General features: G+C 43.6%; 1 protein-coding gene across 3 annotated transcripts in view; it reads left to right on the top strand.

The window, feature by feature from the left end:
• WNT7B (Wnt family member 7B) overlaps positions 1–26,751 on the top strand; it is a 740,164-nt gene extending 713,413 nt beyond the window's left edge. For all 3 annotated transcript variants that reach the window (XM_030213972.1, XM_030213971.1, XM_030213973.1), the window contains exon 4: positions 26,200–26,751. In XM_030213972.1, coding sequence (XP_030069832.1) covers positions 26,200–26,679 — 480 coding nt within the window. In that variant the 3' untranslated portion in view covers positions 26,680–26,751. The remainder of the gene's footprint in view (positions 1–26,199) is intronic.
• Positions 26,752–27,385: the final 634 nt, after the last annotated feature.

The raw sequence follows: 27,385 nt of genomic DNA, 5'->3' as shown, positions 1-27,385 counted from the left end.
AGATACGCCCTGGGCTTGGGGTCCAGAGCAGGAATCTGCTATGCAGGAGCTGAGGGATCAGCTTAGCCGCTTTCCATGCCTCGTGTACCCTGAGGGGAGTCGTGAGTTCTATGTTGACCTGGGATACTCCAAGCACTCCATGAGCGCTGTCTTATATCAGAAATACGATTCTGATAAGTGGGCCGTGGCCTATGCCAGTAAAGGCCTATCCGATGTGGAAAAGAAGTATTCTGACTGTGAGAAATCGCTTTTGTCCACTGTTTGGCTCGGCAACATTTCCGGAGTTATATCCAAGGCAAGAAGCTAATCATGAAGACTTGTCACCAACCCATCAGTTTCTTGGGTAGCGACCGAATCAAGTCCGGTTGGGTGTCCAACAGCAGGATAGTCTCCTGGACATTAGCTCTGCAAGGATGGCCTTTAGAGGTAAGGTATGCTCAGAAACATCGTAATGTAGTAGCCCAAGGTATGGCTGACCTGCATGACTGTGCAGGACAAGATTCCCTTGCAGGAATTCCTGAAACAGATGTTCCACCACAAGAGAAAGAACCGCATCGACACCATCTGTATGATGAGAAGATCTGTGATACAGTGCCTAAGGTCTATGTGGATGGTTGTGCCTACCGCCGTGACCCAGACCATGAGTTGGTTGCAGATGTGGGAGTGTTATGGAATTCAACCATTCCTGAAGAGACTTTGAAGCACAGCTTGGGTTCACAGACAAACAAGTATGCTGAGATAGTTGCAGCTTTGGTGGCGGTACAATCTGCAGTTCAGAAAGGAACGCAAGAATTAGTCATATGTACAGATTCAGATTATGTGAGACAGAACTTTGTCTCTCATCTACCCAACTGGAAGCAGAACAACATGTTAAACTCCAAAGGAGAACCGGTACATCATGGACATTTGATTCTGGCCTTGGATCAATTGGTACGGGACCATGACATGACCATCTATTGGAAGAAGGTCAAGGTTCATGCAAAAGTTGATAGTCCTGACAAGATAGGGAACGACCTGGCAGATCAGCTCGCCAAGGAAGGTGTGCTCACAGGAGAATTATGGCAGTTCTCAGAGTCTGAGTTCATGCTGTCACCCGACGGCAAACAAAACAGTCTAGTGAGACTCTAGTGTTCCAGTGGTGTAGTGACAGTCCATCATTCGATCTTGTCACGGCTCAGAAATCAGATCCAGTAGTTGGAGGATTTATGAGTACATCCAGAATCCGCAAGAACATCCATTGACAGAAGAGGGGTGTCAAGCTGAAGAACTGAGGATACTCTATATATCCCGAGAGAAGTTCCAGATCCATCAGGACCTGCTTATTCGGACAAGTAAGCATGGCATTGAGCAATGGGTTGTGCCTCAGGCATATCGTGGCATCATGTTGCAACATGCTCATGATGAACCATGTGCCGGACATCGAGGTGAAGGCATCACCTATGAGACCTTGAAGCAAGTGGCTTATTGGCCCCACATGCGTCAGGATGTGCAGCTGTATACTTGAGGTTGTCTGACCTGTTGTCGTTTCCAGCCATCGTCTCCATCCCATCGAGCACCACTCCAGAAGAAGGGTATTGCTATGCCCTGGTCAGATATCCAGATTGATTGGATTGGACCTGTGGTTCGATCCACCCGTGGCAACAAGTATATGCTTACTGTCACTTGCCTGTTCACCAAGTGGGTGGAGTGCCTACCTGCACCCAATTGCACCGCAGAAACCCCGGCCACCTTACTACTGAATCATGTGTTCAGCAGGTGGGGTCTGCCCATGTGAGTGGATTCAGACCAAGGCTCTCAGTTTACTGCAGAAGTAATCCAACATATGTGGAAGATGCTAGGCGTGAAGAGTAAATTGCACATTGCCTACCGACCTCAGTCCTCGAGACAAGTGGAAAGAGCTAACCATTCCATCATCACCATTCTGAAGAAGTGTGTGTCATCTTCAGGTAAGGATTGGGACATGAAGTTACCATTGGTCCTCATGGCTATTCGTGCCACACCCCATCATTCTACAGGAGTGTCACCTTTTGAGATTATGACAGGTAGGGAAATGATGTTACCAATTCATTTGCTTTACAGCAGGGGCGTAGGCAGACCTGCCATTTTGGGTGGGCCCAGAGTTAACCTTGGTGGGCCCTTCCCACCCCCTACCCTTACCCCCCTGTACATACATACAATATAGTGGGGGTTTTTTTTAATGAACCAGCATCTGCCCATTTCTCTCTGAACCTCCTCCCCCGGTTCTACCTCAGAGCTGTTGCCCATCGCAATTCCTATAGGCATATTACGCCAGCTCTGCAGGCTTCTTCTACCATGTCCCCAGCAAAGAAACAAGAAGTGACATCATTGAGGGCAGGACATGACAGAGAGATGCCTGCAGGGCTGGCACGGGATGCCTATAGGAATTGCTGCCGGCAGTAGCTCTGAGGTACACCTGGAGAGAGATGGGCAGATGCCAGGCCATGAGTGGAATAGAGGGAAAGAGAGTAGTGAGGCCCTATGGGCTGCTGACTGGGTGGGCCTGAGGCAAGAATGGGTGGGCCTGTGCCCACCCAGACCCACCCTTAGCTACACCACTGCTTTACAGGACTAATGATGTGAACTTGTCCAGTGCTACTTCCTCTCATGAGTATGTCACCCATTTGCATCAACATTTGCAAAGTGCCTTTGCCTTTGCCCAAAAGAACTTGGAAAGTAGTGCTAGAGGTAGGAAAGCCTACTATGATCAAGGGACTACCTCCAAAGAGTACCAAATTGGCGACAAGGTATTCTATTTAAATTTTGCTAAGCCTTGCTACAGAGCTACTCTATATATTTGTATAATTTCTTTTATGTATAAATAAAAATAATATATATCAGCTGGCTTTAGTTTCGTTTTCTAACGGCAAGTCTGGCTAGGTGCCAGAAGCAAGGTCCTTGTAGTTTCCCCTAGACAGAGTCCAGAATATTTGCTTGGGCAGAGTTCTGCACCATAGGGCCTTGGCTAAACAATCTGTTGGTAGTTGTTTTCCTATAAGAATTATTTAGATTACTATACCTACCGTTCTGGTGAGGTTTGGATGGCTCACAGTTTCCACCACAAGTGTAACAAGTAGGGGAATGTATGGCCCTGGGTCCACCTGCCTTCAGTGCACTGCACCCACCACTAGACTATTCAGGGACTTGCATGCTGGACATCTGAGGATGGCATACAGGCTAGTAAGTAATGTTTTTAATCATATTTTGGGGGGGGAGGGAGGAGGTTAGTGACCACTGGGGGAGTAAGGGGAGGTCATCTCTGATTCCCTACAGTGGTCATCTGCTCATTTAGGGCACGTTTTGTGGTTTATTCATTAATAAAACAGGTCTAGACCAAAACATCCAACTTACAGCCCTGGATGTTTTTGTTTTGTAAAAACAAAAAAAAGGCAAAAATAATCTGCTTACAAAAGCATTGTAATAATATGAAAGCAGATAAAATGTAGATATATAAAAACACAATTTATTAAAACAGAACCCAGAACTCAAGGGGTTGTAGCCCTGGAGCGGCAGCTCCGAGTGGCGAGGCAAACATATGCTAGAGCACTAAATCGGGCAAATTTTGAAACACTCATGTCCACCAGGGTAGCACTTAATAGTTTGCTGCACGAACGAGCAACGCAATCCCTCCTGTACAAGAAATATAAGTTACACAAATATGGAGACAAGGCGGGAGGGATGGTTGCCAGACTCGTGAAAGGCGCACGAAAAGCTCACTTCATAACAGCGCTCTGCAAACCGGCGGGGGGAATAACACATGACCCCTATGAGATCGCGCAGACTTTTCATCAACACTTCACCACCTTGTATAAAGGGAAACAGGAGAGTATAGGAACACGAGAGGTGATACAGGAGTACCTTGCAGGAAGCAGGGTTAGAGAAAATACCTGCAGCCCAACTAGTCTCCCTCAGTGCTCCGGTGTTGGCCAAAGAGTTACAAAAAGCGATCGGAGCGTTGAAGTTATACTCAGCGCCAGGGCCAGATGGCCTGTCTGGAGAATTTTATAAAATACTTAACACTCAAATTGTAGGGCCGCTGACAGAGTATCTTAACACTGTGGTGGAGGCTGGGTGTTTCCCACCTCATGCTAATACGGCATTAATCAGCTTGATCCCCAAAAAAGATAGAGATCCGTTACAACCCAACTCCTATAGGCCTATCTCCCTGATCAACGTTGAGATAAAACTCCTATCTCACATACTGGCAGAGAGGTTGGCACCCCTGATGTCGCGTATCATCAAAGAGGATCAGGTGGGCTTCGTCCAAGGTCGCCAATCTGTGTTGAACACATGTAAACTGATCCTGGCAATGATGTCTAACCCTCACCTAGGTGCTCAGAGAATGGTGGTGAGTTTAGACGCAGAACGCGCATTTGATCAGGTGGAGTGGCCATTTATGTTTGAAACTTTGAAAAACATAGGGTTAAGTGGGTGGTTCCTCAGTGCCATAGAAACGCTTTACACACATCTGCAAGCTATGATCCGAGTCAATGGGGTTAAAACTGCAGGATTTGACATTGGTAGAGGCACACGCCAAGGTTGCCCCTTATCCCCGTTAATTTTTCTGTTGACACTGGAACCCCTGCTATCGAGGATTCGTGCACAGGACAGCATAAAAGGGATTAAGGTCAGTGGGAGAGAGCTGAAAGTGCTTGCTTATGCGGATGATGTGATGGTGCTCCTGAGTGATTTGCAGACCTCTTTGGGGTGCCTTTTGCATATTATTAAGGAATATGGTGAGCTTTCGGGCTATAAGCTCAACCAATCCAAATCACTGGCATTGGCCCTAGATGACACCCTGACGACAGATTGGAGAGGCCGTTTCCCCCTACAGTGGGCAGATGGTCAGCTTCGATATTTAGGGGTAACTATTCCAAGGGCTATGGAAACATTATATGAGGTCAATGTAAGACCATTATTGGCCAGCACCGGGTGATTGTTGAAGCTGTGGGGAGCCTGCCCTTTATCCCTATCAGGCCGCATAGGTCTGTTCAACATGATGATAGCCCCTAAGTGGCTTTATTTGTTTCAGATGCTGCCACTATACTTGCGGAGGGGGGACAAGCGGACATTACATCATTTAATACAGACCTTTTTGTGGAATGGGAAAAAACCTAGGCTCCCAATTCATGTCATACAGAAACCAAGACCCCAGGGGGGGATGGGGCTGCTCAATTTACGGCATCTTACAATAGCGTGTTCCATGCGACACATCAGGGATTGGCTGGTGGGGACAGGGGACTTTTCGGTGATAGACCTAGAGAGGGCTTTAGTCCCCATGGTACACTTAGGATGGAGGTTACATGCTCTAGGAGGAGGGCTGGGAACTGGGAAAGATCAGAACCCACTAGTTGCATCTGCGAGGGCAGCGTGGAAGTGGCTTTGCAAACGGCACAGATTTGATTGGAAGGCTACCCCTTTCTTGCCGCTGCTTCACAACCCAGACTTTCTAGAGGGATCTTCCTCAGTGGCCTTTCATCGCTGGCGGCAGCTTGGGATACAATATGTCTATCAGCTGGTGTCGGAGGAGGGCAGAGCGCGGCTTTTTGCGGATCTGCAACGGGAGTTTGGACTCACAGAGGCGGATCGCTTTGCATACCTTCAGATATGCCACTATGTCTCAGCATTGGGCTGGAGTAACCTGAGTGAAGATGTTCAAGATACTTTGAACACAGCATTGACACTGGGGGCACAGAACTCGATACCTCTCAAATTTCATCATAGATTTTTACAAGACTCGACTGAAGATATAGACTTCCGCAATGGAGCACAACGCTGGGCCAAAGATTTGACACCAGCAGTAACAGAAGAGATTTTGTGCAGATTTCTGGCCTCCATACAGAAACGGTCTGTTTTCACTCGATATTGGGAGATGCAATACAAATTTACTCTCAGATTGTACATCTCACCAGCACGAGCTTTCAAAGCGGGCTTTGGAGAGTCAGATACCTGCCCTTGGTGCAGTCAAGTCTCAGCCACGTTAGGACATATGTTTTGGTCCTGCCCGCGTGTGGAACTGTTTTGGGCCCAGGTTCTTGGAGAGATACAGCGGTACTGGGGCCGCACAGTCAAAAGACAGCCACTGATGCTATTTGGGGAATACAAATGTGTACGACCAGTCCCTCCAGGCTTTTGTGCATTCCTGCAGAGAACCATACTGATGGGAAAAAGAACCATTTTGTTGCACTGGCGAGAACATAAGGGCCCATCTGTGGGAGCATGGAGAACCCAAATGATTGAAATTTTGAAACTGGAAAGACGTGGAATTTCAGACATGTCCTCCAGGGAAGGGGAACATCTTCAGAAGACGTGGGCGAACTTTTGGGACACTTTGCAACCCACAGCTAGGAGTAGACTTTTAAACTAAGGGATCCCTGGCATTGGTCTTTGTTTCCACCTGCAGATTACATTCTTGTGTGGGGCGGGGGAGGGGAGGGGGTGGTAGAGGGTGGGGGGAGGTTGGATGACAAGGGAGGGTGAGAGGAAGTAAGGAAGAGAGGGGGGTGGATAAAGTGAACTGTTATGCAAGAAAATGCCACTGTTGTATTGTATTTTGTTGGTTGACCTTCTGAATAAACCAGATTTCAATATAAAGAGGTGGGGGAGAGGGGGGGGGATAGGGAGCGGGGAAGAAATGTTACAAAAAGGTTGATGATACCCTATATCATGTGACAACTACCTGGAATGTTCTGTTGACGCTAAAATTGTTCCTGTTGATATTGCATGTAGTGCTTCTTGTTTATCATCAATAAAAATGATAAAACATAAAACAGAACCCCAGATGTAAAACAATACCCGACATGGCCACGTTTCGCCCTCAGGCTGCGTCAGTGGTAAAACTACAAAATAAAACAATAATACAATGGTAGCATAAACATAAGGTCAAAATATAAACATATATATTGTAATAAAAACAAAATTCAACATTTATAAATATTATATATATATATATATTATATATATATTATATGATATTATATGTAATTGATTGTCTTGTTTAATATGTTTTATTAAATGTTTGCAACTATACACACACACACACACACACATATATATATATATATATATATATATATATATATATATATATATATATGTGTGTGTGTGTGTGTGTGTGTGTGTATAGTTGCAAACATTTAATAAAACATATTAAACAAGACAATCAATTACATATAATATCAAGAGAATTTAAAAAAAAAAAAGAATAAAAAGAAATGTAAGAAATAAAATCTAAAAGCAATTGACAAATACATAGCTGGAGCTAAAACATATAAAAAGAGAGGTGGATGGATTGTATACATACCTAAAAAAAGGGCAGTAAATTACAAAACCCAAAAACATGTAATAAGACCTCCTATAAGAAAAATAATATACAAAATATATAAGATAGCAAATCACTATATTCTTATTAAAATTATCCTATAACTGCCTATAAAAACTACTGTGGCTTTAGTTCTAGACATAGTACTACCTTCATATTTTAAATTAGAAACGGACATAATTCCATACCATTCCACATAAGTCGTTTCTATATATATTTGTTAATTGTACATTTTACTCAAAGGCACTCAAAATTTCAGGAAGGTCTGACTGCATAGCCACATATAGATATCTAGAAGTATATATAAATTCCTTTATCAACTCAAAATGTGACATCAGTGGAAATAACTACTTCAGAGCTGTTCGTTTTAAAACAAAAACTTACTTTGTCTTTTACATATAATCAAACCCAACACGGTGCTTGGGATAATAACCTATCAACTTAAAATGTAGCACAAGTGAAAATAGCTGCTTTAAAACCGTTCATTCTAAAACAAAAACTTACTGCGTCTGTCTTGTCCAGCATCAAACCAAACCGAACGTGGTGCTTGAGATAATAGTTTTACCGAGTCTATACTACTTCCTGTTATATAGACACTACTTCCGGTATCAAAGGTCATCAATCAATCTATAGTAGATGCTTAGTACTTCCCGTTATATAGACACTACTTCCGGTGTCAAAGGTCATCAATCTAAAGTAGATGCTTAGCACTTCCTGTTATATAGACACTACTTCCGGTGTCAGAGGTCATCAACCAATAACAAAAACCACATAGTGCAAAATTGAGTGTATTGACAATTAGGATTACTACTTCTGTAAATTAATTTAAAAATATATATATATAAAACAGAGTTTGATTCATGAATAAAATTCACAAATGGATTAAAAAGCCTATATTAAATCTTTAAATGAGTGACATCAATATGTTTTCACCAATGTGTCAGTCCATCTTCTGGATACCAAAAAATATATTTAATGTAAACCAGAAGCAGCCAAAAGAATAAAATAGATAATACTAAAAGGATGAAGTCCATATATTAATTAACAGAAATCATCTATGGAGATCAATTAAAAATATCAAAAAATGTTTACTAAGAATTTTTTGTGTATGAATATAGTGAGATGCTAATTCATTTAAAAACTGGTTCTTACAGAAAAACAGCATAAGGCTTAACTGTATTAAATTTAAATATTAATTTTTGTTCCATTTGTAAAAGTTGTCTGTTCACATCTCCTCCTCTACAATATATGTTAACTTTCAGCAATATTAGAAATTTCAATTCTGTAAAATCATGTTGGAAAATAGACATATGCTCCACTAATGGTTTCTCTAATATGTTCCTTTTGATAGCACTCTTATGTTCTGCAATTCGTTAATTGAATGCCCTAATCGTTTTTCCAATATAGATCAATCCGCATAGACAAATAACTGCATAGACCACTTGTGGGGTCCTACAGTTAGAATATTGGCTCAATTCATATTTCTCTCCTGTTTTTGGATGAGTGAAGAATTTTGTTTTTAAATTAACTGAGCAAAAGACACAATTTAAACATGGATAATGTCCCCATACTGGGTCAATTTTTTTTGGTAACAGTAAAGAAGATGGCGCTAGGGAGTCTTTCAAATTCTTATTTCTCTTGAATGATATCAATAACTCCTTATTAGAGAAATATGGTATGCTTTTGACCAATGGCCAATGTTTTCTAAATATCCTAATTAAATCTGATGACATATGATCGAAAAATAAAGTGCACACAATTTTCTCATTTTTTTAATCATTTATAATTTTTCATTTTACAAGGGTCACTTGCAAACAGTAATACAGAGATGACTGTACATTAATACAATATTAGAGGAAAATAATCTCAACTAGATAAACGGATTATATACAATCTTTCTCTTTCTTAGACCACAAAATAAATAGGGAGAGTGAAACAAGACAATTAAACAACAGTAAACAAAGAAAACTTGGTATTAATCTGAATAACCCCAGTTATTATTTATCTGAATCATTATTCCACATTGATCGTCTGGTTGGCTTCTTCAAACCTAAGACGGTGTACAGTCAATTAATTTAGTTGGAAACATACTTATTGTCCAATATTAGTGGAAATAATACACCTGATTTCATTTTTTTCTCTTTTAAAACCAGAAATTATTTAACAATAGAAACACTTGCATCTCTAATCCAATTCCCACTGATTAAGGTAATCCCAGTTTCACAGGCTTCACTCCTTTTGAATTAATATACTAAGAGGAATCATTTCAGAGGAAAAAAAAAACTTTAGGAGTCATACCCGGAACTCTGGGAAAACAACATCTCGATATTAATCATCTGTAACAATATTCATTTTGTTCAAATTTTTCTGATCTATTGTCATTTTCAAAATCTTAACCGTTTCCTACTCTTGTAGCACTTCATTTGCTTTATCAATTTTTCATTCTCAAAGGATTCGATTCGATTATCCATGTGGCTAACTAATAAGATTATATCTGAAGCAAAATTATTTACTACCACCGTTAGGTCCTGGAGCGCCTTCCAGATGATATTCAATGTAACCTCCACGGGAGCCAAAAACTCCAAGCTGATAGCTCTTACGAGTTTAGGAGTGGCACCGCCGACATGGGTTCAGCTGTAAACGACTTCCGTTTCAGCATACACTCCTAACTCACTCCTCCACTCCTTTGGACATGGTGGTTAAATGACTCGGGAGCGATTAAGTTGTTTCCAGGTCCAAGAGCATTGACACTCCTTCACCGGCGCTAATCAAAGGACTCATCAACCCAATAATCTGTGCGCAGCTCGTCGCGCAGTGGTCCCAAACTTGCTGCACAGGGGACAAAACGCTGGTCATCGGCGGCTGACCCCCCATTGTCTCCTTCCTCTCAGTTAAGGTAACTGCAAATGCAGAGAGGAAATTTCAAGTAAACAAAGACAGAACTTCAGAGGACAGCTGGGCCATTGAGTGTACGAGCTTCAGGTCACCATCTTTCCACTCTCCCTAAGTTGGGACACTCTTTGTCTGGTTCCTCCTCAGAGGCCTGTCTGACATGGATAACCCTTCAGCATAGCCCTCTGAGTCATTGAAACACAGAAGCCCCTCCACCACTACAAGATGGTGTCCCTTCGGAGGGGTCTCATTTTTATTTATATCATTTGTTGTATGAAGGAGATCACACCTTTGATGTTTTATAGATCTAGTCATTCCTTCTTTTATATATTTTTGTGGATATCCTCTCTCTGTAAATCTTTTTGCCATTAGTTGCATCTGTTTCTTACATTCTAGGGTTCTGTTTTAATAAATTGTGTTTTTATATATCTACATTTTATCTGTTTTTGTTTTGTTCCATTATGCCAGAAAAACGTCCAAGTGTTAGGAACAACCAGATCCCACCCTTAAGGTGCCCCTGACATGCCCCTTTTTTATTTGAAAGCACTTCTGATGGACTTAATAGAAACATCTAAAAATTGATTTCAAAAATACCAATTTGGACGTTTTTGTGAAAAAACGTCCAAATGCAGATTTATGTCACTTTCTGGACTTTTTTCTCTTTTGAGAATGAGCCCCAAAGCCAACATGGATTTTTTCAAGGGAAATCTTGCCTCACCAATCTACTACATTTCCTTGAAGGGGTGAATAAGCATGTGGATAAAGGTAAGCCTGTTGACATTGTGCATTTGGATTTTCAAAAGGCATTTCACAAAGTACCTCATGAAAGACTCCTGAGGAAATTAGAAAGTCATTGGATAGGAGACAATGTCCTATTGTTGATTAAAAACTGGTTAAAAGATAGAAAACAGAGAGTAGGGTTAAATGGAGAAAGGTAGATAGTGGGGTTTTCCAGGAGTCTGTGCTGGGACCACTGCTTTTAAACATATTTATAAATGATCTAGAGATGGGAATAACTAGTGAAGGAATTAAATTTGCTGATGACACAAAGTTATTCAAAATTGTTAAAGCACAAGAGGATTGTGAAAAATTGCAAGAGGACCTTACAAGATTGGGCATCCAAATGGCAGATAACTTTTAATATAAGTGCAAAGCGATGCATGTGGGAAAGAGGAACCCAAACCATAATTATGTGATGCAAGGTTCCACATTAGGAATCACTGCCCAGGAAAAGGTGTCATTCTTAAATTCTGAATAATGTTAGTAACCGTTTTGGGTAATGTTGGACTTAAACGTTCTGGCTTTTTACATAATTCATATGTAGACATCACTGGGACATGATGTGAGGTGGTCAGAAGCTAAAACAAGAGTTTTTTGTGTGAAATTTTAGTGATTTGGGGGACATCTGTATTATGTGCTGGATTTCTGCATGCATGGAACAGCTATAGAATATCATTGCATGATTCTGATTGGCTGTACTAGTCCTTGAGGGGACCTGTTTTGAGTTGTGCCTTGGTGACAGTTTGAGGAAGAAAACAGTTGGGCTGTGAAGAAGGAGAAGGTTGTGTGACTGATGTGTAAGAGGAAATTTTAATAAGTTTAAATTTGAGAAAGTTGGAAAGAAATGCTTTAAGAAATTTAAACAATTATAATTGATTTCACTGAATATTAACATTTTTCAGATATTTTTCTCTAGAAGAACTCTGATTACTAATAAGGAGGAATTATAAATAAAAGAGCTTAAAGTCTCTATTTCTGGTTACCTTGGTGAAAAGGATAATTTTAGTATAAGAAACATATTAAAGGAAATTTATTTATTTGTTGTTACATTTATATCCCACATTTTCCCACCTATTTGCAGGCTCAATGTGGCTTACAAAGTACCGTAATGGCATTTGCCATTTCGGTTGATAACAAATACAAGATTGTGTTGTGGTCAAATGAGGTACAAGTGAATCAGGTGTGGTTATCCCACACCAGGGTACAATAAGTTGTATACTGGGGGAGTTACATAGATGACATATTTGTTACGGAATACTACTGGCTGAGTTACTCCAATTTGTGGAAGAACTTAATGGATGTTATCCTACCATCAAGTTTGACTGTAAATTTTTTTTTTTTGTTACATTTGTACCCCACACTTTCCTACTCATAGCAGGTTCAATGCGGCTCTATTATGAACATTTCAATTTTCTAGATGTGTGGATTAAAAAAGAAGGCAGTTATCTGAGCATGGAAGTTTATTCGAAACCCACAGATAGAAATGTTTTTTTAGCATATAAAAGTATGCATCTGGTTCATCTTAAGAATAGTTGTCCCTTTTCACAATTTTTAAAATATAGGAGAATATGTGGCACTACCCAACAATATAATCAATCTTCTGAGAAGTTGAAAGTTAAATTTTAGGAAAAGTGATACCTGGAGAAATTAATTTAAGAAATCATATAAAAGAGCATTATATAACAAATAGAGATCTTCTTTTGGAACCTAGGGTTAGAAAAAAATCTCAGGTTTTTCCTTGTATTTTGAGCTTTACCAAACAGTCATCAGCTATAACTTCAATTATATAAAAAAAACAGAAAATTTTACAAACACATACAATATTTAAGAAACAAAAATTAATGGTTTCTTATGCTTGCAATTGTAATCTGCAGGATAAATTAAGCAAGTTGAACGTTTGGTCGATTCAAAGGTATCACAGGAAATGTGGACATTGTTTATATGTTCTGTTACGTTAGAGAGTTCTACACTGATATGGCAAGGAGGACATAAAGAATTTAAATTGAAACATCAAACCACATACGACTTGGTTAATGTACTATATATGCATTTAAATGCCCATGTGATTTTTTTATACATAGGACATACTACAAGGAAATTTAAGACGAGAGTTACTGAACATGGTCATTGCACTTCTAATATCAAGGTTGAAGCTCCGTTGGTTAAACATTGCCAACAATTGAATCATAAGTTTTAATAATTGCAATGCATAGTCAGAGATCAAGTTTCTAAGGGTAAGAGGAAAGGGGTTATAAAAAAATCTCTTTGGAGAATAGAACAATGGATTTACTCGATACAGTGGAGCCACAGGGGTTGAATAAGAAATAGAGTGGAAGGCATTTTATTAGCTCACAACGGCCCCTTTAAATGTATCAGTTCGTTGATTGATGCTTAGGATTCTTGGCATCCTTTTTGAACTCTGCAGTCATCTTATGTCAGGGTAAGGCAAGATCACAATTTCAAGTGGAGATGGTATTCTTTCTGAAGCAACATTAGTGGATGTCGAAACAAGGCGATCTTGTAGGAGGACTTTATTACACTTTTTGGAATTTAGCTGTGGGGCAGTATCCAGTATAGTGAAGGCACTGGAGAAATAGAGGACAATGGACAGTGACGCTGGAAAAGTTTGAGAGCAGCGCTGCTGGTTGTCAGATAAGTGGACATCTTTCCACTAGTGGTTTTTGAGGAAAGCTGGCATTTGTAAAGAAATTTCTGAGGTGGTTGTTGTAAGCCAGAGTAATGTGTGAATGGGTTCCTGCATGAAGCACACAGAAGAAGCCCATGAAGACTAGCTGAACTTTAGGATCCTAAAGTACATAAGTAATGCCACACTGGGAAAAGACCAAGTGTCCATTCAGCCCAGCATCCTGTCCACGACAGCGGCCAATCCAGGCCAAGGGCACCTGGCAAGCTTCCCAAACGTACAAACATTCTATACATGTTATTCCTGGAATTGTGGATTTTTCCCAAGTCCATTTAGTAGTGGTTTATGGACTTGTCCTTTAGGAAACCGTCTAACACCTTTTAAAACTCTGCCAAGCTAACCGCCTTCACCACGTTCTCCGGCAACGAATTCCAGAGTTTAATTATACGTTGGGTGAAGAAAGATTTTCTCCAATTTGTTTTAAATTTACTACACTGTAGTTTCATCGCATGCTTCCTAGTCCTAGTATTTTTGGAAAGCGTGAACAGACGCTTCACATCCACCTGTTCCACTCCACTCATTATTTTATATACCTTTATCATGTCTCCCCTCAGCCATCTCTTCTCCAAGCTGAAAAGCCCTAGACTCCTTAGTCTTTCTTCATAGGGAAGTCGTCCCATCCCCGCTATCATTTTAGTCGCCCTTCGCTGCACCTTTTCCAATTGTACTATATCTTTCTTGAGATACGGTGACCAGAATTGAACACAATACTCAAGGTGCAGTCACACCATGGAGCAATACAATGGCATTATAACATCCTCACACCTGTTTTCCATACCTTTCCTAATAATACCCGACATTCTATTCGCTTTCCTAGCCGCAGCAGCACACTGAGCAGAAGGTTTCAGTGTATTATCGACGACGACACCCAGATCCCTTTCTTGGTCCGTAACTCCTAACGTGGAACCTTGCATGACGTAGCTATAATTCTCCGAGGACAAGCAGGCTGCTTGTTCTCACTGATGGGTGACGTCCACGGCAGCCCCTCCAATCGGAACTTCACTAGCAAAGGCCTTTGCTAGTCCTCGCCCGCGCATGAGCGGCCGTCTTCCTGCCCGAACCGGCTCGTGTTCGTCAGTCTTCTTTTGTCCGCGCTCGGTACGGTCGTGTTTGCGCCGTTCGCGCCCCTTAAGTTGACCCTCGTGCGTCTTTTGACTTTCGCTTCTCAAAAAAAAAAAGTAAGGGATTTCGGAGAAGGGCCTTTCGGTCTTTTTCCCCTTCCCGTATTTCTAGTTTTTTGCCCCGTTAAGTTTTCTTTCGTTTTCGGGGTAGGCCCTTTTGAGGCCTCGGGTCGAGTTTTTTCTCCCTCTCTTTTTGGTGCTTTACCGCAATTACGAGTTTTGATTTCGCCGGCGTGATTTTTCCGCCCATGTCATCGAAGTCTCCCAGCGGCTTCAAGAAGTGCACCCAGTGCGCCCGGGTAATCTCGCTCACTGATAGGCACGCGTCGTGTCTTCAGTGTCTGGGGGATGGGCACCGCCCGCAGGCCTGTAGTCTTTGTGCCCTTTTACAAAAAAGGACTCAGGTAGCGAGATTGGCCCAGTGAAACATGTTGTTCTCGGGCTCTTCATCGGCATCGGCACCGGGAGTATCGAGTGCATCAACGTCAACAGCGTCAAGACCTCCACCCTCGGCCGCGACTGTATCGATTGCATCGAGGCATCGACCCTCTGCATCGTCGGGGTCGAGACATTGGAAGGCTGCGTCGGTGTCGGTGGTACCGGGACCTCCACTAGTGCTGATGTCGTCGGACGGTGGTGCTTCGACTGGAGTGCAGGTGAGGGCTGTCCATTCCCCTGCTGGTGGCGGTGAGCCTTCGGGTGGGTCTCCCCCTACCCTGAGGGCTCCTGCGGTACAGCCCCCCCGAGACCGACCTTCTTCGGCCTCGGCCCTGAGGAAGCGACGGCTGGATTCTATGTCCTCCTTGTCGGTACCGGGAAGCTCCGGTGACATGCTTCATTTGAAAAAGTCAAAGAAGCATCGACACCGGTCTCCTTCCCGCGTCGGTACCGAGAGCTCTGGGTCGCCGAGGGAATCGGCACCCAGTAGGCATCGGCACCAGGAGGACTGCTCACCCTCTGTTCAGGAGGTGTCGATGCGCTCCACCTTGGACAGCCCGGAACAGCCTCCACGCCCGGAACAGACTCTGACTTCGACACCTGCATCGACTTCCATGTCTTTCTCCACAGCCGCCCTGCACGAGAGTCTCCGGGCCGTTCTCCCAGAGATCCTGGGAGAGCTGTTGCGCCCTTCCCCTCCGGTACTGGGGGTGCTTGCGCCACTGGTACCGTCGAGTGAGGCACCGGCTGGCCCCTTGCCCGGGGTGAGGTCTCCGACATCGGTGCCGCTTGCGGTACCGACTGCGGTCGCCTCCCAGGAAGGCTCCCCGACGACGTCGGTGGAGGGAGCTTCGCCGGTGCGGGCGAGGGAGTCTACCTCTCGACGCTCACACCGTGGCCGTGTTTCCACGGAGTCGAGCCGGGCACGGCTTCAGACACAGGTTCATGAACTTGTGTCTGATACCGATGGTGAGGCCTCGTGGGAAGAGGAGGAGGAGGAGGACATCAGATATTTCTCTGACGAGGAGTCTGATGGCCTTCCTTCTGATCCCACTCCCTCCCCTGAAAGGCAGCTTTCTCCTCCCGAGAGTCTGTCTTTTGCGGCTTTTGTCCGGGAGATGTCTACGGCCATCCCCTTCCCGGTGGTTGTGGAGGACGAGCCCAGGGCTGAAATGTTTGAGCTCCTGGACTATCCTTCTCCACCTAAGGAAGCGTCCACAGTACCCATGCATCATGTCCTAAAAAAGACATTGCTGGCGAACTGGACCAAGCCTCTAAGTAATCCCCACATTCCCAAGAAGATCGAGTCCCAGTACCGGATCCATGGGGACCCAGAGCTGATGCGCACTCAGTTGCCTCACGACTCTGGAGTTGTGGATTTGGCCCTAAAGAAGGCTAAGAGTTCTAGGGAGCATGCTTCGGCGCCCCCGGGCAAGGACTCTAGAACGTTAGACTCCTTTGGGAGGAAGGCCTACCATTCCTCTATGCTCGTGGCCAAAATTCAGTCTTACCAGCTCTACACGAGCATACACATGCGGAACAATGTGCGGCAGTTGGCGGGCTTGGTGGACAAGCTCCCTCCTGAGCAAGCCAAGCCACTTCAGGAGGTGGTCAGGCAGCTGAAGGCATGCAGAAAATTCCTGGCCAGAGGGGTATATGATACCTTTGATGTTGCGTCCAGGGCCGCTGCTCAAGGTGTGATGTGCAGACTCTCATGGCTGCGTGCCTCCGACCTGGAGAATAGGATCCAGCAGCGGATTGCGGACTCGCCTTGCCGTGCGGACAATAATTTTTGGAGAGAAGGTCAAACAGGTGGTAGAGCAGCTCCACCAGCGGGATACCGCTTTCGACAAGTTCTCCCGCCGGCAGCCTTCAGCTTCTACCTCCTCAGGTAGACGTTTTTATGGGGGAAGGAAGACTGTTCCCTACTCTTCTGGTAAGCGTAGGTACAATCCTCCTTCTCGACAGCCTGCGGCCCAGGCTAAGCCCCAGCGTGCTCGCTCTCGTCAGCAGCCTGCGCCTCAGCAAGGCCCCTCGGCTCCCCAGCAAAAGCAAGGGGCGAGCTTTTGACTGGCTCCAGCAGAGCATAGCCGACATCAACGTGTCAGTGCCAGACGATCTGCCGGTCGGGGGGAGGTTAAAAGTTTTTCACCAAAGGTGGCCTCTCATAACCTCCGATCAGTGGGTTCTTCAAATAGTCCGGCAAGGATACACCCTCAATTTGGCCTCCAAGCCTCCAAATTGCCCACCGGGAGCTCAGTCTTACAGCTTCCAGCACAAGCAGGTACTTGCAGAGGAACTCTCCGCCCTTCTCAGCGCCAATGTGGTCGAGCCCGTGCATTCCGGGCAAGAAGGGCTGGGATTCTATTCCAGGTATTTCCTTGTGGAAAAGAAAACAGGGGGGATGCGTCCCATCCTAGACCTAAGGGCCCTGAACAAATATCTGGTCAAGGAAAAGTTCAGGATGCTTTCCCTGGGCACCCTTCTCCCCATGATTCAGGAAAACGATTGGCTATGCTCTCTGGACTTGAAGGACGCCTACACGCACATCCCGATACTGCCAGCTCACAGGCAGTATCTGCGATTTCAGCTGGGCACACGTCACTTCCAGTACTGTGTGCTACCCTTTGGGCTCGCCTCTGCGCCCAGAGTGTTCACGGTGCCTGGCTGTAGTAGCAGCGGCGCTTCGCAGACTGGGAGTGCATGTGTTCCCTTATCTCGACGATTGGCTGGTGAAGAACACATCCGAGGCAGGAGCTCTACAGTCCATGCAGATGACTATTCGCCTCCTGGAGCTACTGGGGTTTGTGATAAATTATCCAAAGTCCCACCTTCTCCCAGTGCAGAGACTAGAATTCATAGGAGCTCTGCTGGATTCGCGGATGGCTCGTGCCTATCTCCCAGAGACGAGAGCCAACAACTTGTTGTCCCTCGTCTCGCGGGTGTGAGCGTCCCAGCAGATCAGAGCTCGGTAAATGTTGAGATTGCTGGGCCACATGGCCTCCACAGTTCATGTGACTCCCATGGCCCACCTTCACATGCGATCTGCTCAATGGACCCTAGCTTCCCAGTGGTTTCAGGCTGCTGGGGATCTAGAAGACGTGATTCACCTGTCCACGAGTTTTCTCAAATCCCTGTATTGGTGGACGATTTGGTCCAATTTGACTCTGGGACGTCCTTTCCAAATTCCTCAGCCACAAAAAGTGCTGACTACGGATGCGTCTCTCCTGGGGTGGGGAGCTCATGTCGATAGGCTTCACACCCAGGGAAGCTGGTCCCTCCAGGAACGCGATCTGCAGATCAATCTCCTGGAGTTACGAGCGGTCTGGAACGCTCTGAAGGCTTTCAGAGATCAGCTGTCCCACCAAATTATCCAAATTCAGACAGACAACCAGGTTGCCATGTATTACATCAACAAGAGGGGGGCACCGGATCTCGCCCCCTGTGTCAGGAAGCCGTCAGCATGTGGCTCTGGGCTCGCCGTCACGGCATGGTGCTCCAAGCCACTTATCTGGCAGGCGTAAACAACAGTCTGGCCGACAGGTTGAGCAAGATTATGCAACCTCACGAGTGGTCGCTCAATTCCCGTGTAGTGCGACAGATCTTCCAGGTGTGGGGCACCCCCTTGGTAGATCTCTTTGCATCTCGAGCCAACCACAAAGTCCCTCAGTTCTGTTCCAGGCTTCAGGCCCACGGCAGACTGGCATCGGATGCCTTCTTCCTGGACTGGGGGGAAGGTCTGCTGTATGCTTATCCTCCCATACCTCTGGTGGGGAAGACTTTGTTGAAACTCAAGCAAGACCGAGGCACCATGATTCTGATCGCTCCTTTTTGGCCGCGTCAGATCTGGTTCCCTCTTCTTCTGGAGTTATCCTCCGAAGAACCGTGGAGATTGGAGTGTTTTCCGACCCTCATCACACAGGACGAAGGGGCTCTTCTGCATCCCAGCCTCCAGTCTCTGGCTCTCACGGCCTGGATGTTGAGAGTGTAGACTTTGCCTCTTTGGGTCTGTCAGAGGGTGTCTCCCGCATCTTGCTTGCTTCCAGGAAAGATTCCACTAAGAGGAGTTACTTCTTTCTATGGAGGAGGTTTGCCGTCTGGTGTGACAGCAAGGCCCTAGATCCTCGCTGTTGTCCTACACAGACCCTGCTTGAATACCTTCTGCACTTGTCTGAGTCTGGTCTCAAGACCAACTCTGTAAGGGTTCACCTTTGTGCAATCAGTGCATACCATTACCGTGTGGAAGGTAAGCCGATCTCAGGACAGCCTTTAGTTGTTTGCTTCATGAGAGGTTTGCTTTTGTCAAAGCCCCCTGTCAAACCTCCTACAGTGTCATGGGATCTCAATGTCGTTCTCACCCAGCTGATGAAACCTCCTTTTGAGCCACTGAACTCCTGCCATCTGAAGTACTTGACCTGGAAGGTCATTTTCTTGGTGGCAGTTACTTCAGCTCGTAGAGTCAGTGAGCTTCAGGCCCTGGTAGCCCAGGCTCCTTACACCAAATTTCATCATAACAGAGTAGTCCTCTGCACTCACCCTAAGTTCTTGCCAAAGGTTGTGTCGGAGTTCCATCTGAACCAGTCAATTGTCTTGCCAACATTCTTTCCCCGTCCTCATTCCTGCCCTGCTGAACGTCAGCTGCACACATTGGACTGCAAGAGAGTATTGGCCTTCTATCTGGAGCGGACACAGCCCAACAGACAGTCCGCCCAATTGTTTGTTTCTTTTGATCCCAACAGGAGGGGAGTGGCTGTGGGGAAACGCACCATATCCAATTGGCTAGCAGATTGCATTTCCTTCACTTACGCCCAGGCTGGGCTAGCTCTTGAGGGTCATGTCACGGCTCATAATGTTAGAGCCATGGCAGCGTCGGTAGCCCACTTGAAGTCAGCCACTATTGAAGAGATATGCAAAGCTGCGACGTGGTCATCTGTCCACACATTCACATCTCATTACTGCCTGCAGCAGGATACCCGACGCGACAGTCGGTTCGGGCAGTCAGTGCTTCAGAATCTGTTCGAGGTTTAGGATCCAACTCCACCCCCCTAGGCCCATGTTTATTCTGTTCCAGGCTACACTCTCAGTTAGTTGGATAAGTTGTTAGGTCAATCTCAGTTATGTCCTCGCCGTTGCAAGGCCCAATTGACCATGTTTGTTGTTTTGAGTGAGCCTGGGGGCTAGGAATACCCCATCAGTGAGAACAAGCAGCCTGCTTGTCCTTGGAGAAAGCGAATGCTACATACCTGTAGAAGGTATTCTCCGAGGACAGCAGGCTGATTGTTCTCACAAACCTGCCCGCCTCCCCTTTGGAGTTGTCTCTTCCCTTGTCTTTGTTTGCTACATATGGGACTGATGAACACGAGCCGGTTCGGGCGGGAAGACGGCCGCACATGCGCGGTGCGCATGGGCGCGCGAGGACTAGCAAAGGCCTTTGCTAGTGAAGTTCCAATTGGAGGGGCTGCCGTGGACGTCACCCATCAGTGAGAACAATCAGCCTGCTGTCCTCGGAGAATACCTTCTACAGGTATGTAGCATTCGCTTTCGGGTTCTTTTTTCCCACATGCATCACCTTGCACTTGCTCACATTAAATGTCATCTGCCATTTAGCCGCCCAGTCTCGTAAGGTCCTTCTGTAATTTTTCACAATCCTGTTGTGAATTAACGTCATCAGCAAATTTAATTACCTCGCTAGTTACTCCCATCTCTAAATCATTTATAAATATATTAAAAAGCAGCGGTCCTAGCACAGACCCCTGAGGAACCCCACCAACTACCCTTCTCCATTGTGAATACTGCCCATTTAACCCCACTCTCTGTTTCCTATCCTTCAACCAGTTTTTAATCCACAATAGGACATTTCCTCCTATCCTATGACCCTCCAATTTCCTCTGTAGCCTTTCATGAGGTACCGTGTCAAACGCCTTTTGAAAATCCAGATACACAATATCAACTGGCTCCCCTTTGTCCACATGTTTGTTTACTCCTTCAAAGAACTGAAGCAAATTGGTCAGGCAAGATTTCCCCACACAAAAGCCATGCTGACTTGGTCTCAGTAATCCATGTCCTTGGATGTGCTCTGTAATTTTGTTTTTGATAATAGCCTCTACCATTTTCCCCGGCACCGATGTCAGACTCACTGGTCTATAATTTCCCGGATCTCCCCTGGAACCTTTTTAAAAAATCGGCGTTACATTGGCCACCCTCCAATCTTCCGGTACCACGCTCGATTTTAAGGATAACAGTAGCTCTGCAAGCTCATTTTTCAGTTCTATCAGTACTCTAGGATGAATACCATCCGGTCCAGGAGATTTTCTACTCTTCAGTTTGCTGAACTGCCCCATTACGTCCTCCAGGTTTACCGTGAAGTCAGTAAGTTTCTCCGACTCGTCCGCTTGAAATACCATTTCCGACACCGGTATTATTATTATTATTAGCATTTGTATAGTGCTACCAGACGCACGCAGCGCTGAACACCTGATACAAAGAGACAGTCCCTGCTCAAAAGAGCTTACAATCTAAATAATACAGACAGACAAGACAGCTGCGGGTGAGGGAAGTAATGGGTGAGAAGGAAGGAAGGGACAAGGGGAGGGCAATTGAGTAGTATCCCACCCAAATCTTCCTCGGTGAAGACCAAAGCAAAGTATTCATTCAATCTCTCCACTACGTCTTTATCTTCCTTGATCGCCCCTTTTACCCCTCGGTCATCCAGCGGCCCAACCAATTCTTTTGCCAGCTTCCTTCTTTTAATATAACTAAGTTTAGTCAGAGTGAGTTTCCTGGATATGGATTCAAATAAGATTATCTATTACTTTAAAGGTAGTAAATACACAGGACCCTGTTTACAGACAGACAAGACAGCTACGGGTGAGGGAAGTAATGGGTGAGAAGGAAGGAAGGGACAAGGGGAGGGCAATTGAGTAGTATCCCACCCAAATCTTCCTCGGTGAAGACCAAAGCAAAGTATTCATTCAATCTCTCCACTACGTCTTTATCTTCCTTGATCGCCCCTTTTACCCCTCGGTCATCCAGCGGCCCAACCAATTCTTTTGCCAGCTTCCTTCTTTAATATAACTAAGTTTAGTCAGAGTGAGTTTCCTGGATATGGATTCAAATAAGATTATCTATTACTTTAAAGGTAGTAAATACACAGGACCCTGTTTACTAAGCCGCTAGAGTTTTTAGCGTGCACTAAAAAATAGCACGGCTAATCCTAGAGATGTCCAAAGGAATATATGGGCATCTCTAGCATTTGGCAAACGCTAAAAGTGCTAGTGCACCATAGTAAACAGGGCCCACAGTTTTGAAGGATCCTGAATAAAATTTAGGAACACTTGAAAACAATAGGGATCTCATACACAAAGATAGGGAGCCAGTTTTGGTTTATATTTTTTTAAACTACAGGTTTACAAATTTCTTCAAGAGCATCCAGCAGAAAATCAAGGCCCCAACAACCAAGAAAGGAAAAGAGCTGAAGAAGATTCAAGAAAGCTGGAGAAATAGAACAGATAAGTGATTCAACAGATAACGATCAACGAACTAAATAGCTTCCGCAAAGCCTTGAAAACCTATCTCTTTAACAAAGCCTACCACGAAAATCCATAATGAATAGAACACAACCCTTACACTCCTTTATTCAGAATGTCTCACTGACCCTCCTGCCTTCGATTATCCCTTTGTAACACCAATTGTATTTCTCCTCTGTTATGGCGATGCCATAACAGAAGGCTAGCTAGTGGATATCACATCTTAAAATTTCTTTTGATGAGGGTACAGATAGTGATGCTCCTTGAGAGGACCTTAGAGGTCTCAAAGGTGTGTAAAGGGCTAACTTATTCTTTAAGTACTCTGGCCTATATTGTCTGAGGTCCTTGAAAAGCAATCATAAAGTTTTAAATTTAGCCCTGTAAGGTACTGGTAGCAAGTGTAGTTTTTGCAGGAAGGGTGTGATGTGGTTTCGCCACTTGCAGCCTTCTATCAGCTGTGCTGCAGCATTCTGAATTAGTTGGATCAGATGCAAATTCTTTTTGGTTTGACCAGTGTACAGGGCATTACAGTAGTCTAGTCAGGATGTTTATCATGACTTGGACCACTGTGGTCAGAGATTTTGTAGCTGCTGCAGGTGATAAGAGAGAATTTTTAATGGTTGTTTGAATTTGTGGGATCAGGGTGAGTGATGAATCTAGCAGTATCCCAAAATTCCCAAAAGGTATTTTGAAGTCAGGTATTTGTTCACTTGTGTTAGGTACCCAAAGAATCTCTGTTTTGCTTGGGCTCAGGCAGAGTTTGTTGTTGTTTGCTCATTCATGAGTTGCAGTTAGACAGCCAGTCAGTTTACTCAAGGCTGTGGGTAGATCTGGTTCAATGAATATGAATACTTACAGATCATCAGCATAAATATAGAATTTTTGAAACAGCTCAGCCAGAGGTTGAGATATTAAATAAAATGGGAGACAGTATGGATCCCTGTGATAAGGTATCTAGTTTAAGATGTTGGTATTTCATAAGAAGCCACATACACATGCAAAAGACTATATAATTAGCCCCATAAAGCTATACCTGCTGTTTGTGCACTAGTATTTACACACACAACTTATGCATATAATTTTGTAGATAGTTCTCCACCACTCGCATTTGCGGTATACATATTTTTGGCCATTTTCCAAATAAAAGAAGGAAAGTTATCCATAGAACTACTGGTGATCTTGGAAATAAATGAATTTATGTGATCGCACTCCTGTTGAACACATACAAGGTTTTAGTATTGGCTTCAAAATCTCTAGTCTCCTTAGTCCCTAAACAGACATACACATTTACCCCACCCCATCAAGAAATTTAACCTTAGACTTCAAAATTTAAATTATATAACAATGTCTAATATGCATACCCCTTTCCTTGTCCATGAAATAACACCTGCATCCATGGTAGACTTCTGCTACAAACGGAAGCCAAGAATTTTCAATGGAAATTATGTTGGATATTGCAAATCTAGTTAAAGAATGTGTGATTTTATAGAATGATATTGCTTTAAGCCAGGCAACAGCAACAAGTGACCTTATTCCACTTGTTGCTGTTGCTGAAACAGCAAAGGTCAAATATTCAAAAGGACTTATCCGTGTGAGGGTGCTACTATACGGTAAATCCCCTATCCATACATTTTCAGTGGCACTATATGCATTGACTGAATATCAGCCCACAAATAATAAATTCTTACACTAAACTGTCAATTTCATGTTGTCCAGTAGAGGTATATAATAAGTGATCCCCTCTGCACTGGTATGTGCTTGACATGTGGGTTGGACTCATGCAGATGTTGATGGATATCCAGTTGCAGTCTTATTTCTTGTACAATGGATTCTGGTACAGCAAACTCCTGATACAAAAATATTGATTTTCATAAAGAAAGCCTAAGCCAGCAAGAAAATGTAAAGCAAGGCAAACCAAATATGCTAGCCTCAACCATGGCATTACAGATAATCTGGAAAGTAGGGGCCTTAGAATATGAGCTATCAAAATACTGAACACCTCTCTTTAAAATGCAGTACTGCTACAGAATGTCCTGCAAACTCCTATTAAATAAAGCTCTTAATCAGGACAAACTAGAAAACTATCACCAAGTTTCAAAAATCCCTTTTTAGGGGAAAATTGTAGAACAAGCAGTGTGGGGCTGGAAGAAACTGCTTTAATTCATGTCAGTATGGATTCAGATGTGCTGACACTAAGAACATAAGAATAGACATACTGGGTCAGATCAATTGTCCATCTAGCCCATCAATAGAAGGCAAGTTGCACTGTCTTTAACTGAAATGAAGGACCAGTCTCACATGCAAATACATTTTAAGGATTGCAAAGGACTCTGTCATTCAATTATTCGTTTAAATTAGAGTGCCTTAATTAGGTTGGAATTATAACCTTTTAATAACTCTTTCAAAATTTGCTATAGATTTTAAAAAGTATTTTTTACAGCAAAAATAAAAATAGGGAAATGCATTTGTTAGTGTGCATTTAGTATATTAGTATGTCTTAAAAGATTTGGTGCATTATAAATTGATTTCACGCACACTAATCAATTTGGTGAACCTTAATTCTTCAGTTAGTGTTTTTAAATCAATTCAACATGCATTACACATTCCCTATTATAATGAATGTGTCAAAATATCCAAAAAAAAAAAACACCTGACAATCAGCAAAAAAGCCTGAAAAAAATATAATTACATCTTGCCTGTGAACATCCCTTGATATATGGAAGCAGTGGATCTCTTTAGGGCTTGATGTTCAGCTGGTGGCTGAGTTTCACTCAGATATTCAATGTGAGGCCTAATCTTGGCATTGGCACTGAATATCCAGGTCATGCCTTACCGCCAGTAGTTATCTGGGTGTCAGCAGTTATTCAGCACTGGTACCTAGTTATCTGGGCAAGTTATGACAGCTATTTCTGCAGTCCTACTTGCCCAGATAGTTTTCCAGGTGCTAGCACTGAATATCAACAGTACCTAGGTAACTTCCCAGTCTGCCCCAACTCTGTCCCGTGGACCACCTTAATACTAATTGCAGTGGTCTTCCCTGATTGTTAATTTCACTCTTTGGTTACTTGCCACTGAAAATCCCGGGATCACCTGGTCAGTGGAAGATAACTGGATGGGAATGTCTCCTATCCAGTTTTCTTCTTCTAAATACTGGCCTCATTGAAATAATTGGGAAATGTTTCATCCAGATTGCTTAGTTGTTGAGCACTCTCATCACCTTAATTTCATATGCTCTGTCTTTATAAATGGTGAATATAAGCCTTGTGTTTATTGTTCTTGCATGGCCCTCTTCAACCTAGCCACAGAGTCTGTCTCTGTTTGATTTGTTAAGTGCAAATGAAAATATTTCAGAAATTAGCTTTGTCTAACATCCCATTCTGTTTGTTTTGTGCCCCATAGGTTCTTGAAGAAAGAATGAAATTAGAATGCAAATGTCATGGTGTTTCAGGATCTTGCACAACCAAGACCTGTTGGACAACACTTCCCAAATTCAGAGAGATCGGATATATTTTAAAAGAAAAATATAATGAAGCAGTGCACGTTGAGGTGGTGCGTGCGAGCCGACTACGTCAGCCTACATTTCTCAAGATCAAGAAAACCAGGACCTATCAGAAACCCATGGAAACAGATTTGGTGTACATTGAGAGGTCCCCAAACTACTGTGAAGAGGACTCTGCCACAGGGAGTGTGGGAACCCAAGGGCGACTGTGTAATCGCACTTCCCCTCACGCTGATGGCTGTGATTTGATGTGCTGTGGACGAGGTTACAACACACATCAGTACACCAAAGTGTGGCAGTGTAATTGCAAGTTTCACTGGTGCTGCTTTGTGAAATGTAACACGTGTAGTGAACGGACAGAGGTGTTCACCTGCAAATAACAGAGCAAGGTGGAAGTAGCCAGAACAAAAAAAAAAAATAGAAATTGTGGTTGCAGGAAATGGCATGGAGAAAACAACTACAGCATCTGTTTGCACATCTTGAATTTCTTTTCAGATAATTGATTCCCTAGACCCTATTATCCAACCTAATACCTCCCTTCTAGATAGTATGTCTTGACTGGTTGTGGTATGATTATGCTGGAACAGAGGGTAAAGTGGAGAAAGGTAATGCTTTGGTGAACTTATGCAGCTATGCTTTTTTTTTTTTTAATGAACACTGGGTATTGCAGAATGTTCAACATTTTTAACTTATATGTTTTAGAAGGACTGGCTGACTTACAACTCCCAAGATGTTAAAGGAATACAATCATCTTTTGCAAATTTCACAAGAAATTCAGAATTTGTTTTTCTTAAGCAATGTAAACTTTTATGGACAGAAGTGACAGTGCAAACATTGCTGCATTATTACGGTTTTTAAAGAGCAGGTATTATTGAAAGTGGGGCTGACCGTATGAGGGAAAATGGGGCAGGGAGAAAGATACTATCAATTTGAAAAAGATCAGAATTTTTGCCAGCTGCCAGTAACACTGGAACTGTTTGAGTGAACATTAAAAAATATTATTTATGTTTAAATAGTATCAAATTCTAAGCACTAACGGGTAGCTATGACTTCTCTACTAAATGTAAACTTAATAGATTTCGGACT

Source organism: Microcaecilia unicolor, chromosome 9, assembly GCF_901765095.1.
Source record: "Microcaecilia unicolor chromosome 9, aMicUni1.1, whole genome shotgun sequence".
Taxonomy (NCBI): Eukaryota; Metazoa; Chordata; class Amphibia; order Gymnophiona; family Siphonopidae; genus Microcaecilia; species Microcaecilia unicolor.
Note: the sequence above shows the minus strand (reverse complement) of the source record. Positions and strands in the feature narration are given on the sequence as shown.